The sequence below is a fragment of the Littorina saxatilis genome, linkage group LG5 (assembly GCF_037325665.1).
Source record: "Littorina saxatilis isolate snail1 linkage group LG5, US_GU_Lsax_2.0, whole genome shotgun sequence".
Classification (NCBI taxonomy): Eukaryota; Metazoa; Mollusca; class Gastropoda; order Littorinimorpha; family Littorinidae; genus Littorina; species Littorina saxatilis.
Genome location: NC_090249.1, coordinates 8129064 through 8142635, shown reverse-complemented (window position 1 = coordinate 8142635; position 13572 = coordinate 8129064). Strand labels below are relative to the sequence as shown.

General features: G+C 39.4%; 1 protein-coding gene across 1 annotated transcript in view; it reads right to left on the bottom strand.

Annotated features, from left to right (window-relative positions):
* The window catches only part of LOC138966224 (aminopeptidase O-like), a gene marked incomplete in the record, with an annotated part of 57094 nt that overhangs the window by 36760 nt on the left and 6762 nt on the right, over positions 1 to 13572 (bottom strand). Inside the window, 8 exon segments of the mRNA XM_070338365.1 lie at positions 341 to 398; positions 4046 to 4086; positions 4536 to 4643; positions 9743 to 9851; positions 10533 to 10636; positions 10968 to 11154; positions 11695 to 11880; positions 13234 to 13357. Coding sequence (XP_070194466.1) covers positions 341 to 398; positions 4046 to 4086; positions 4536 to 4643; positions 9743 to 9851; positions 10533 to 10636; positions 10968 to 11154; positions 11695 to 11880; positions 13234 to 13357 — 917 coding nt within the window.

Below are 13572 nucleotides of genomic sequence, written 5' to 3'. Positions count from 1 at the left end.
TCTCTCTCTCTCTCTCTCTCTCTCTCTCTCTCTCTCTCTCTCTCTCTCTCTCTCTCTCTCACTGTCTCACACACACACATTCAAACAAGGACACATGCATGCACGCACACACGCACACACATACACACACACACACACCTACTTATACACATACAAACAGTTTAACAGCAGGCTAGGAAGTCCTAGACCACAAACTAGGAAGTACAGACTAGACAATAGACAAATGTACCAGAAATCATCACTCCAGCAATGTATCTGTTCTCCTACCCTTACTGCACTCTCTTGTTCTTAATTCTATTTTGTTTATTGTGTTTGTTTTTGTGAAAGCTAAGCTGCCTACCTCTGGCATTCCTGGGGAGTCCAGCCACTGCCTGTTGACTGTATCCACTGATATATGACTAGGATAAAAAGTTAACATGAAAAGATAACATTGATTAATGTCCACCAATATAAGCCTAAGCAAACACATACACACAGGCAGAACACAAAGCAAAACAGAGAGAGAAAAGAGAAGAGAGAGAGAAATAGAGAGTCAGACAGACAGACAGACAGACACAAATTTCTGTGAGGAAAATTCAGTAGTTAAAAAATAATGTAACAAATTTAAATGAATAAAAAAATGAACCTTGAGAGAAAAGGGGGGGGGGGGAGAGCAACACAGACCTATGGATACACAAAAACATGCACAGAGGATGAAAGAAACAGAAAAACAAGAGGCGAAGCCTTCAAGGCTCACGTAAGAAATCGACAAACAGTAACACAAACTCAATCACTCCGTCACACATACACACACACACACACACACACACACACACACACACACACACACACAGTAAGCATAGGTGAAACTGTGCAAGAAAGCGAGACCCTGGATCTGCCAAGTAGTCTCGGCCCGCTCACAAGAACAATGACCGAGACTTTCAGTAATTCCTTTGCGTGACGTCTAACCCTCTTACGTCATAATGTGACGTCTTCAAATAGTTTCTATCACACACGTCGAACACTTTTGACCGAGACTGACGTAATCCATAGACTCGGAAATGTTAAAGTTTCTATCACACACACACACACACACACACGCACGCACGCACGCACAGACAGACAAAGTTTATCATCGCATAGGCTACACTTACGTGAGCCAATCAATAAAGACCTCTGCATGAACACAGAAAAATAGAAAGAGACAAAGAGGTAGACAATGCAGACAGACTGGAGGGGAAGGGAAGAGCAGGAAAACAAAGTGAAGAGAAGAGAACAGATTTGTTTTTTGTAAAGAGGACAATAAATTAGGCCCTCTCATGCTTTTTGGTTTCCACACCTGTCTTTTAATGGGGGCTAATACTGCTTTTAACAAACTTTAAAGAAATTAATTCTGGATTTGATATTTCTTCCACAAAAATGTGGCATAGAATTATCATTCCTTCCCTAATTAATAGAATGTGTTTGTAATTAGATGGAAGGAGCTCCTTTTGAACACTGCAAGAACAATGAACAAATGATAAACAAAAAAATGAAACAAAACAAAAACCAGACAGAAAAATGTGTGTGAGAGAGAGATAGAGGGGGGGAGAGCACGTGAGAGAGAGAGAGAGAGAGAGAGAGAGAGAGAGAGAGAGAGAGAGAGAGAGAGAGAGAGAGAGAGAGAGAGAGAGAGAGAGAGAGAGAGATATCAAATCAAATCAAATCAAATTTTATTTCACGAGGGTTGTGGCATAAGCAATATAAACGAGCTTCTTTTCAACCAGCCCTCGCCCAGAGAGGGACTATTCTAATCTAGAGAGAGAGAGAGAGAGAGAGAGAGAGAGAGAGAGAGAGAGAGAGAGAGAGAGAGAGAGAGAGAGAGAGAGAGAGAGAAAAGAGAGAGAGAGAGAGAGAGAGAGAGAGAGAGAGAAAGAGAGAGAGAGAGAGAGAGATTTAATAAAACCTCATTGACTTTGTTACAAAGACAATGGTGCACAAATAAATAAACAAATAAAAACTGCCAGGCTTGAAGCAATTCAAATCGAAAACACATTTTGTGCACACAAGACCTTCAGAAAGCCAAATTAGACTACAGGTAGCAAAAGCCACAAGCACGCAGAACAGAATAACTTAATAGCCTCAATGGGAAAACGAGAACAAATAATGTCAAAGCCTGAAAGCTAAAAAAACAAGAAAAAAAGAACTCAGCTGTTGTTTCAATTGATCAGATCATCAAAACAGAAACCCATGCAATCCAGGTCTAATGAAACCAAAACAGACACTTCCCTGCCACCAAATCCTCGACAATGCAAAAATAAAACATCACGAAAAAAATATGCTCTTTCACACACAAAAGAGAGGCCCACGACACAAAAATATGCTCTTTTATACACACATAACAGAAGAGAGCTAATTCAAATGAATGAGCAAAAACATCCTTGGGGGTTAGGAGTGGATTTCCTCTGTGTGTGGAGACAAAACCTATTGTTATATTTAAAAAGTTGTGCATTTCAACACTCCCTTGTATCAGCATCAGGACAAAAAGGTTAATTCCCTTTTCATCATGTTATTAAGACTTAGGTTCCATAATTTGAAAGGCAGAATTAGACTTAGGCATTAGAGTTTAATTAAATATTATTTCCTCTTTTGTTAACACTTGACTCCTCTTCTTCCTGTTCTTTTTACTGAGCTATTGAAACGACAGTGTTACAAACAAGATGTTTACTCTCTTGCCTTGATCTTTCTTACTAGATATGTAGAGGTTACATGCCGAGTCTCAGTGATTATTAAAAATAATGGTGGGGTTTTTTTGTTTTGTTTTTTTTACACGTTTTTAATTCTTTTTGGTACACGACATCAACATGAGACAGCAACATCAAATAACATCAACCATACAAAACTATGCATCTTAAAAAAAAATAAAATAAAAAAAAATAAAAATAATGGTCGAAGTTTGCAGATCATGAAAAATGCGAGCTTCAGCGAGCTTTTTCATGACCGCGAACTGAGACCATTATTTTTAATAATCACTGAGACGAGGTGTGTAACCTCTTTATTCCTCCTTTCTTCAGTTATTCAAAGAAAATAGGAGTTTTTGTGCGAAAGTTTGATCGAATCCTATTAACTCAACCAGTCAACCCACGCAGGTGATCGATTAATCCGCGATTATATAGTTCTGTGCAAATCATTCCATTCTGTTAACACTTCTTGTCAGTTTCCCTGTTTTGGACTAAAATCAAGTACACAGTATAGTTGTTATTCTGCAGTGGCGGTAAAGGCAGATATTGTGTGTTCTGTTCATGTTTTGGTATCGCTTAGGATATGTTCTTTCGTAGAATGGGACTAGCAGACGAACTTTTGCACCAGTGTTCCAACGTTAAAAATTGTATGAAGTTCAGTTTTCTGGGGCAAAATAGTGTATGAAACCGCTTTATGTTCTTTAAATTTATGAGATGTGTGCATTTGGTTGCGTGTGATCTGTTTATAAAAGGAAATATTGTTGAAAACTGACCGTCGGATTGCAGTTTTTGTCGAAGAAACTGAGTGAAAAGAAATTTGAAAGGAGAACTACTCTTGTCGCTAGACAAAGTATGAGAGTTACTTGCCTTGGGAATTTGCTTGTGTTGAACGTTTGTGCACGGCAGATCTAGATTCAGAAAACAACCGAACTCATGGATTTTATGTTCAAGCCTGTAGTTGTTAATTTAAATGCGGTATGTTTGTATTGTTTTCTCCAGAGATGTATATTTCGTACATTAGAGCGTTCGGAACTTTTCAATGACAAAAGTAGATCCCACAAAGTCTAGCTCCTAAACCTGTGTGCTATCGAGGATTCAGGCCTTGGGTAAGTGATTTTGGTTGCTGGGTATTAGTTACCGAAAAATAACTAGCCCTACAAGTTTACAGAGAGAAAGAAGCAGAGGGGGGAATAATGTTCCATTCATTGCGGAATTCTGTAGAAACATGTGAGTATACCACTTTTCCCCCAACTCTAATGATATTTCTTTTCTTCAAGTTTTTGATGACCTGGTTAAGCAATCATCTTATTACAAGATCATAATGGATCTTACGATTACATACTCACGTCAAATCTGGAAAAGTTTCAAAGTACATCTTTAGGAAATCCTGCAAAAGGAATTGAAAAAAATCACACACAAAATACTAACTGCTTTAATGACCAAAAAACAAGTAAGTAGAAAAAAAGTCAAGACAGGACTTTGACTTCGTCATTTGTTGCTGATGTGTTTTTCTCTCTCAAAAATGGGGTTACAAAGAATTGACCGACAAAGGTAAAGCAATAGACCAAAGCTGACATTAATTACTACACAACACTGCTGTTAAAGTCAAGTTGCAAAGACTAAACAGTCTCTTCTTTGAAGCCAACAAGTTGGTTAGTGCTTTGTCAAAAGGAAGCAGGGTCAAAACTGTACCAAATTCAAGCACAGGCACATCAAAAACGTAATAATCAAATTCAAAGCACAGGCACATGAAAAACATTGTCAGCCTGCAAAGTGACCAGCTGGGGTCAAAACTGTTTTAATTCAAAGCACAGGCACATGAAAAATATTGTTTACCTGTGAAGTGACCAGTTGGTAGATGTATCTATGGACGTAGCTCTTCAGGAATGCAAGGAACCTGACCTTGCCAACTTCCCGTTCCAGGCTTTGAAGCAGGAAGTAGCCCTAAAAGCACAAAGGAAGCATGTGAACGTCCAGAACACAATAGTTTCTTGCAGTAAATACTTTCCAGTAAATTCCAGTAATAAAGTGATTTTTTCATTGAGCAATCACTTATTCCAGAAATACTGTTATTCTATTACACCCAATACACTTTCTCACAATTTCAATCCATCTGTTGATCTGTTTCTGTAAGTAAAAGAAAAATATAAACAATTTTATACCTGTGATGAGAGGAGAAGGAGTATATTATTATTATTATTATTTAAGTTATTGAGACATCCCAGTGCACTAAGGGATTTATAGAGCAAATCGAGAAAATTCATTATTGAACGAAGCACATAGCGCTGAGTTCAATAATTATTTTCGAGATTTGCTCTATAAATCCCTTAGTGCACTGGGATTGTTTCAATAACGATATTGTCAGTACCGCCATAGAAAAAAGAAGATTCCAAACGCACATTTTGCTACGCGCATTTGAATAGGCATAACTGTGTGGTCAGGTCGTATAAGATCTATTTTTGTGTGGGGACTGTCTCAAGTGTGTCGTGCTTTCGTCACATGCATTTTAATTTCTGTTGGTAAATTCCAGTGTAGCGTTAAGCTGAACAGTGATGATCTTTCAGAGAGACCTCATTTGAACTCTGAGAAAGGACTGTGCTCTTCGTTATTTGCGATTCGAAACCTCCAGTCGAGCTTCGACGGATAGACTGTGCGGAGTGACTCCCCTTGAATTGACTACCCCCCGAAGTGTGCGTGCATGCATGCGTGCATTTGTGCATGCGTACGTGTGTGTGTGTGTGTGTGCGTGCGAATGCATGTGTCCTTGTTTGAATGTGTGTGTGAGACAGTGAGAGAGCCAGAGAGTGAGAGAGAGAGAGTGAGAGTGAGAGAGAGAGAGAGAGAGAGAGAGAGAGAGAGAGAGAGAGAGAGAGAGAGAGAGAGAGAGAGAGAGAGAGAGTTAGCACATTTTCAAAATAAATGTGGCATATTTCTCGTGTTGTATCTTCACTCATCGGGGAGTCTGATACTAAATATGAACGGTAAGAATGCTCTGAACCCTACACGTATTATATCCCCATCGTTTTTTCGTTCACATTTGCCCAACATGTTAATTTGCTGAGCGGGGTTTATGTCGTCTGCTAGGCTAGAGCAATCGAATCACTGCAGTCTGCACTGAGTCTGCACGCATGAGGCAGGCTGGTAATAAGTCTTATATATGGTAAGAACGTTCTGAACCCTACACGTTTTCGATTACGATTGTCCTTGCCTTGAAATAATAATTCGGAAACCAATCATTTACTGAACTGATGCAGTCGTATTTCAATGTAGTCTGCTACGTATGACAGAGTCGATCGAGTCAGTCTTCCAAATGCTGGTCTAGCTCAGTAGCTAATTGTTACGTTATCGGAATAACACTTTTGTTTTCTGTTAGCCGCTGGGAATTGTATACTAACTCATCATTTGGTAATGTGGATGATATGCTACATGCCACTAACACGGCATATAAGAAGAATCTATGCAAGTCGGCGAAAATGAGATGAAACACAGTGGCTTCTATTTTTAGATCAGTGGCACTGTGGCACAGGCACATGCAATTTGTCAGAAAAAAACCACTTCTGCTTTAATTGAGAAGCAGGGAATTTATGGTCATTTGGTATTGTGGATAATATAAGCTACATGTCATTAATTAATTCTGAGGATGAGAGCACAGTCTCGCTTAGGCAAAGGGCGGAAGAATACGCTCTGTGGAAAAGTTAGCGCACTCCAAGAGTGCGCAAACAGTTTTAGCGCATCGCCATTAGCCAATCAACTGGTTCACATCAGTCATATGACACCAGTACTTACTGACAATTATTATTATTATTATTATTATACTGTCTTATGGACAGTGGATTTTTGACTGTGCAAACAGACAACTTTGAAAAAATAAATAAATAAACAGCCATACACGCTTTGAACTTCGGATAAGACGCTATATAAATACCCGTTATTATTATTATTATAATCGTCACACTTGGATCAATTCATCAAACAGCCATATACATAATACGATTTTAAGCAAACTCAGGGTTGCCCCTTTACCTTATTTACGCTGAAGGGGTCTTTGTTGACCAAAAGAGTGGGATTCCCTGTAGGTGGAGATCCTGTAGGCGTATTCCCTGTATACAGGGAATCAACCCAGGTAGAGTTCCTGTAGGAAAGTACGATACCGCTCAATCTCGCGCCAAGCGCGTGACTGCCGTGAACCGATTTAAATTATCTTAGCGTTACTTCCCCTTCAAAAATGGCGGTTCGACAGGAAAATCTGCTAGAATTCCTGAATTCGCGTATAATTCGAAAGGATTTGGTTAAGGAAACATCGCTCCCTCAAATTGTCTGATACTCTCGTCCATTGAATCGTCCACTTTCACTGTCGTAGTCTTGAAGTAACTTCGCTCCATGGCGTCAAATGGAAATAAAATGACTATATATGCATAGCTTTGCAGTAGGTCCCGTTTGCAATATGTCGTTATTGCGAGTTATTTGTTTCAGCTGCGTTTTCTGTTATTAAGGGGAGGTGGGCCAGTGCACTACCTTTTTTTTTATTTTGAATGTTTTATTGTGTCTGAATGTTATTTTATGAAAGAAATGAACAAATGATGACAAAGAATAGTCACTTTTTGTATTTTTGGTTGCTGGTTTTTGTTTTACGCGACAAAAACGGTCAAAATACAGACAAAAGTGGAGTACAGGAGATACACGGATTTTCATCAGATGTGATTGTCACACTTCTAATTATTGTCTTATTTTATCCTTCTGGGTATGCTCTAGGGGATTACGAAGCAGATCTTGTTTATTATATTTATATTTGGAGTTAGGAACACTTCTTTGTTACAACTGTCAAACTTTAGGGTAACGCTTGCGAAATTATTTTTTGAAATAATCTGGACATGACTATAATAAAATTTCAGCAAAATCCCTTCGTAATTCCCCAGAATGTTATATTCTGCACAAACTACAAAAGAAAATATTGCTCTAGCTGAATTACAGCCAGAGAAATCGCGTAACCCAAGACGTAACCGTAGGCAAAATGGCTGAACTGAGAAAAACGACATTGAAGATTGAACACCACAGAAACACTATTGAAACAGACACACAAGGACAAAACTGTGTTATGAATGAACAGCTTAGTTTATTTGAATTGCAAACTACTTAGCCTTTAGCACGCCAGCAGAGAATTTATGCGTCCATCCCTTCTTTCCCTCTGTCAACCAGCATGGGGATACTGCCCCAGCGCTAAACGTGTATCAATGACCCGATTCTCGTTTGTATTTGCATGCGAGAATAACGGTATTTTTAACGGTAACTTACTTGAGCCAGAACGAGACTTATTTCCTTCCGTTATCTCGTCGATTTGTTGGTTTCCTCGAAGTTTTCTGCTTTTGTTTTTACATCGATACAGTACTTTGGTGCTTCGACAAGCAAGATGGAGGATGATGAGTTTGAAACTTTCGTTTGAGTTGTTTTTTGACAACAAATCGTACGTGGAATCTGAACGACTTACTGAGGAAGCTCTTCGCAATGAACTGTGTATCGCGGTGAAGAAAATGACACAGTTCGTCAAGACAGTGACGGAATTTACGAAAGTGCAGATTGATACAAACAGTTGCTGATCCAGTTTCGTTCGGGAAATGGCAGGCCCAGCAAACATTACCGATAATCTGACTGATGTTGGATACTTTCTCCTGTTTTTGTTTTTTTGCGTAGCAAATGCTCAACTTGCTTGTCGAGGAGATACTGCACAGAAACTGACTCAAATTCAGCGCAAAGCAAGCCAGTGCCGAGACGTAAAAAGTGTGCTGCATGGCGTGTTCGGAAATGGCGACCTGTGGATCTGCGTGGAGATCAAAGCTTTCCTCTGTATCGGAAACACCGACAGAATCCAAACTTTGGCCTAGTACCAGCGGAACTACTTGTTGTTGCTAACCGAACTAATAAAGACATTGTCCTCTTTCTTATTTCGAGCCATTGTTATCGTATCAAAGGTTGTTTCTCAAGGAAAAATTCGCTTTCAGTTGTCACCGATCGTTTGATGTGTAACCAGGATGTTGTAAAACCGAGTGAACTTCGGGTGTTCCCGTCATGGCCGAGAGTCTCTTCGGTAGTTTCCGTATGCAAAATTCGTAAGCTGAGCATGCGCACTCACAAAGTAAACTGGTTCCCGATTTCGGTTTATGAAACGAACCAATGGATGTCGAGTACCTTCCAAAAAAGGACATTTCCGTTCGATTACGATTGCTGCCTTTGCAACGGACAAGTGGCTGAGTGAATGGAACATTCATCAAAACACTGATGTCATGTTATAGGTCAAGAGCTGCTGCGCAGTTTCGTATGTCGTGAATGCACTGTTTTGCTGAGGACAAAGCCGTAACTAGCCTTTGAAATGAGACATTTTTTGGCGGGGGAATATCGACTTCAGAAGACAATCAATGCCACACATGTTCACATTTTGTCTTTATTGACAGATAAATAGGACACTTTTGACAAAAACACCGACACACATGGATGATAGGTATGTTATGGAAACATAATCTGCTAAAATACCCAAAACAGTGTTTTGAACGATTTGGTCAATTTTGCACTGGCCCACCTGCCCTTAAGTTATCAATTTAAACTTTTTTATATAAAATTGCAGAACAGAATCGGATTTCTAAGAAATACAAAAAAGATAGAAAAACATCAAATTCTCTCGATATCGCTAGGCATCACGTGACTTTCAGCGAGAACAGCGAAATTCTACAGGAACTCCACCCGGGGGGATTTCCTTTACACAGAGAAAACGCCTACAGGAACTCCACATACAGGGATTCCCCCTCTTTTCAATCAATCAATCAATCAATGAGTCTTATATCGCGCATATTCCGTGGGTACAGTTCTAGGCGCTCTGCAGTGATGCCGTGTGAGATGAAATTTTATACGGCCAGTAGATTGCAGCCATTTCGGCGCATATTTACCTTTCACGGCCTATTATTCCAAGTCACACGGGTCAACATAGACCTCTTCAGCATTATTTACCAACAAAATCACACAAAGATTAATGAGACTAGCACCAGATCATATACCTTCAAATAATGAACTTGCATGAATTTCTTCTCCACATTCATTCCATCTTTTAGGTATCTAGCCTGCTCTGAGGTACGTTCGGTTGCATCAGCCATTCCCTTGTTAGGCCTTCAACAGACAGAAACATTAATTTTATATCACTGTTTATGTGTGAGTTTGAGGATTCTTAGACTTTTTACAATCATGCAATCGTAAATTAGCAGCCATGAGTGAAAGTGAAATCAGGGAGACAACTATGACTGAGGCTACTGCGTAAAAGTCTAGAGTTTATCATCCAGTTGCTGCCCCTTAATAGACTGCTTTCTAATGGTTTTAATCTTTCATCATAAAACTTGTTTGTTGGTTGGTTTAACAGTTGGTTAAATGTTAAATTGCTTGTAACCCTGAAAATCAAATGGAAATAAATGAAAAACAAAACAAAAAACAAAACAGGATGTGTATAAAGCGCTGATATCAAGGGAGACCCTGCTCCAAGCAAGGTAAAAAGAAAAAGAAAGTTTAAACCTGCTCTGGCGACCGCCTCTTGATAACGATCACCTGCCCATTATGACAACTCTGACACACACACACATACACATATATAGACAGACAGACAGACACACACACACACACACACACACACACACACACACGGATAAATGCCTTGTAAGTTGTGTTGTTGGTTGTGTTGGGTGTTGTTATTGTTGTTGTTGTTGTGTTGTTGCTTCTGCCGTTGCAGTTGTCTTGTTGGTAAAAAATTGTTGGTCCAGAACAATCAATGAATCAATCAGCAGAACCAAGGACTCTTACCTTAAACTCTGTAAGTTCTCATCCGTGTTTAGTAGTTCAGCCTTCAACACACAGAGATGGATCTGAGCCCGCACTTTGATGTAGTCCTCTGTTTGCTCACCAAGCTGCATGGCAAAGAACACCATTGATTTATAAGTCTGTCACTTGAGCATCTTACAAGGTCTTCAAACACAAACACACAAGCACTAACAAATGTAAAGACACACACACATAAACACACATAAACACACATTAAACAGCCCTAACTCAGTCTTCCACCCTCCGCATAAACAGTCATCTATCTCTTGCATACATACTCTCACATGCATGCATGCACACACACACACACATACACACACACACATTGTACACACTCACACACACTGTCACTATCAAGTTAACGTAAAACGCCCCAATATTTTCCCTGCAAAAATAAAAGATTTTCCAGTAAGATACCTGAGACACCTTGGCATGTAAGATATCCTCCAGGTAGGTACAGAAGCCCTCTGTGATCCATTCCTCCGTCCAGTCATGGGGGCCAATGACGATTCCAAACCAGGTGTGACACAACTCATGGGCCACTCGCACACACATGCTGCCGTCCTGACACAGGAGTGACTGCGACAAAAACAGCAAACTGGGGCTGCAACAAAATAAACCCATTTTCACTGCACAAGTAATTTATCAAATATGTACCCGTGGGAACGAAATGGTGGCACCTTTCAACACTTACGCATAATTAGAAAGAGCATTTTTGTGAGTATTAAAACATAATGCAACCCACATGCAACTTTCCAACAACCATCCTGTTACAGTTTTGCATTGCGTTGGCTAAAGTAGGAGCAACAAACAAAAAAAGAATGTTTAAATTCATCTCTTTTGCATGTGACTTTTGTCATCTCAACATCACGAAGTATTAAACAAATCTGTTTTTTAGAACTTATGTTATAGCATAAGTTAAAAAAACCACAAGGGATGTAAACCCTCTTATTGTTGCCAACATGTGCAACAAGAGTAATTGAGAGTGATGCTAAACTAATCTCCTGGCACCTCAGAGAATAACAAGCATTGAAGCAAACAAGTATAACATTCACTTTCATTATCAGTTGTATTGTGGTTATATAATGATTATAAGTGTCAACAGATTTTGATTTTTTTTAAAACACAAACTTGCTCTACTAACCTTGCCATGCCAAGACTGTCAAAGCAGGCTGGCACAATGAGGACGTCAAGCCGATGAAAAGGATAAGTGCCCAGCATCCTCTGTGCCTCCAGCAGACAGCGGGGAAGGTAGCGGCTGAGAACTGACGTGCTCCTCTCTTTCAGTCGCTCTGGGAAGAACAGCCTCAGTGTTGGCTCTTTCAGGTTTCTGTGATTATAAATACATGAACAGTATCACCATTCTATGAAAAATAGCACACGCAAAAAAAATACAGCAAGCATTCTACATATCTTCAACCCCCCCCCCCCCCCCCCCTCTGACCCCCACCCCTCATTAAAAAGAAAATGCAGTAAACATCCTATAGATCTCCCCCCCCCCCCCCCCCATCATAAAAATAAGCAAACATCCTAGAGATCTTGGCCTCACACCATAACCCTTTATATAAAATCAAGACACCAAACATCCTACAGACATAACCTTGTTTATTTTTTATTTTTGACTCCAAAGGTAATTCAAGTGTTTCATGCACTTGGTCACACTTTTACAGATGGTTGTGAGTGACGGAAAGAACATTTTGAGGGAGATTTACGCTAAGAGTACATTTAATTATGCCTATGTTGTACTATCTGGTAAAGCAGAAGACAAGGTGAAGAAAAAGAACAAGTCGCGTAAGGCGAAATAACAACATTTAGTCAAGATGTCGAACTCACAGAATGAAACTGAACGCACTGCTTTTTTCACCAAGACCACATACTCGTAGTTTCGTCAGTCCACCGCTCGTGGCAAAGGCAGTGAAATCGACAAGCCATGCAGAATAGCGCGGTAGTGGTCGCGCTGAGCAGGATAACACGCTTTTCTGTATCATTATTCTTTTTAGCTTACTGAGTTTGTTTTTAATCCAAACATATCATATCTATATGTTTTTGGAATCAGGGAACGACAAGGAATAAGATGAAATTGTTTTTAAATCGATTTCGGAAAATTAATTTTAATCATAATTTTCATATTTTTAATTTTCAGAGCTTGTTTGTAATCCAAATATAACAAATGTATATGTTTTTGGAATCAGACAATGACGAAGACTAAGATGAATTTATTTTTGGATCGTTTAATAAAAAATTAATTTTAATTACAATTTTCAGATTTTTAATGATCAAACTCATTCATTAGTTTTTAAGCCACCAAGCTGGAATTCAATACCAAAGTCCGGCCTTCGTTGAAGATTGCTTTGCCAAAATTTCAATCAATTTGATTGAAAAATGAGGGTGTGACAGTGCCGCCTCAACTTTTACAAAAAGCCGGATATGACGTCATCAAAGGTATTTATCGAAAAAAAGAAAAAAACGTCCGGGGATATCATTCCCAGGAACTCTCATGTCAAATTTCATAAAGATCGGTCTACACACACACACGCACAGACAGACAGACACACACACACACACACACACACACACACACACATACACCACGACCCTCGTCTCGATTCCCCCTCTATGTTAAAACATTTAGTCAAAACTTGACTAAATGTAATGATGAAAATAAAAAAGAGGTGGCACCTACTCTTGATCGGGATCATAGTCAAATGGAGGGTAGGACAAAACCTCCGTCTGCCATGCTCCAATTGCAATGGCAAAGGTGCAAGATGGCATAGGAAATGTTGTGAAGTATGAAAACCTTTTCTGTCCTTAAGAAAAAGAAGAAAAAAACATATCCTAAACATGTGTTTCTTTTAAAGGCACACTCAGCTTCACGTAAACCATTAGTTTCTGATCACAGACACTGTCAGGATTTTACACACAGTACAAACATTCTTTTGTTTAAACACTCACTGTTTGAGAACATCCTAGGTGCCCTCCGTAAAGAGCGAGCATTTTTCAAAGAATTTATTTGTGCGTGGCC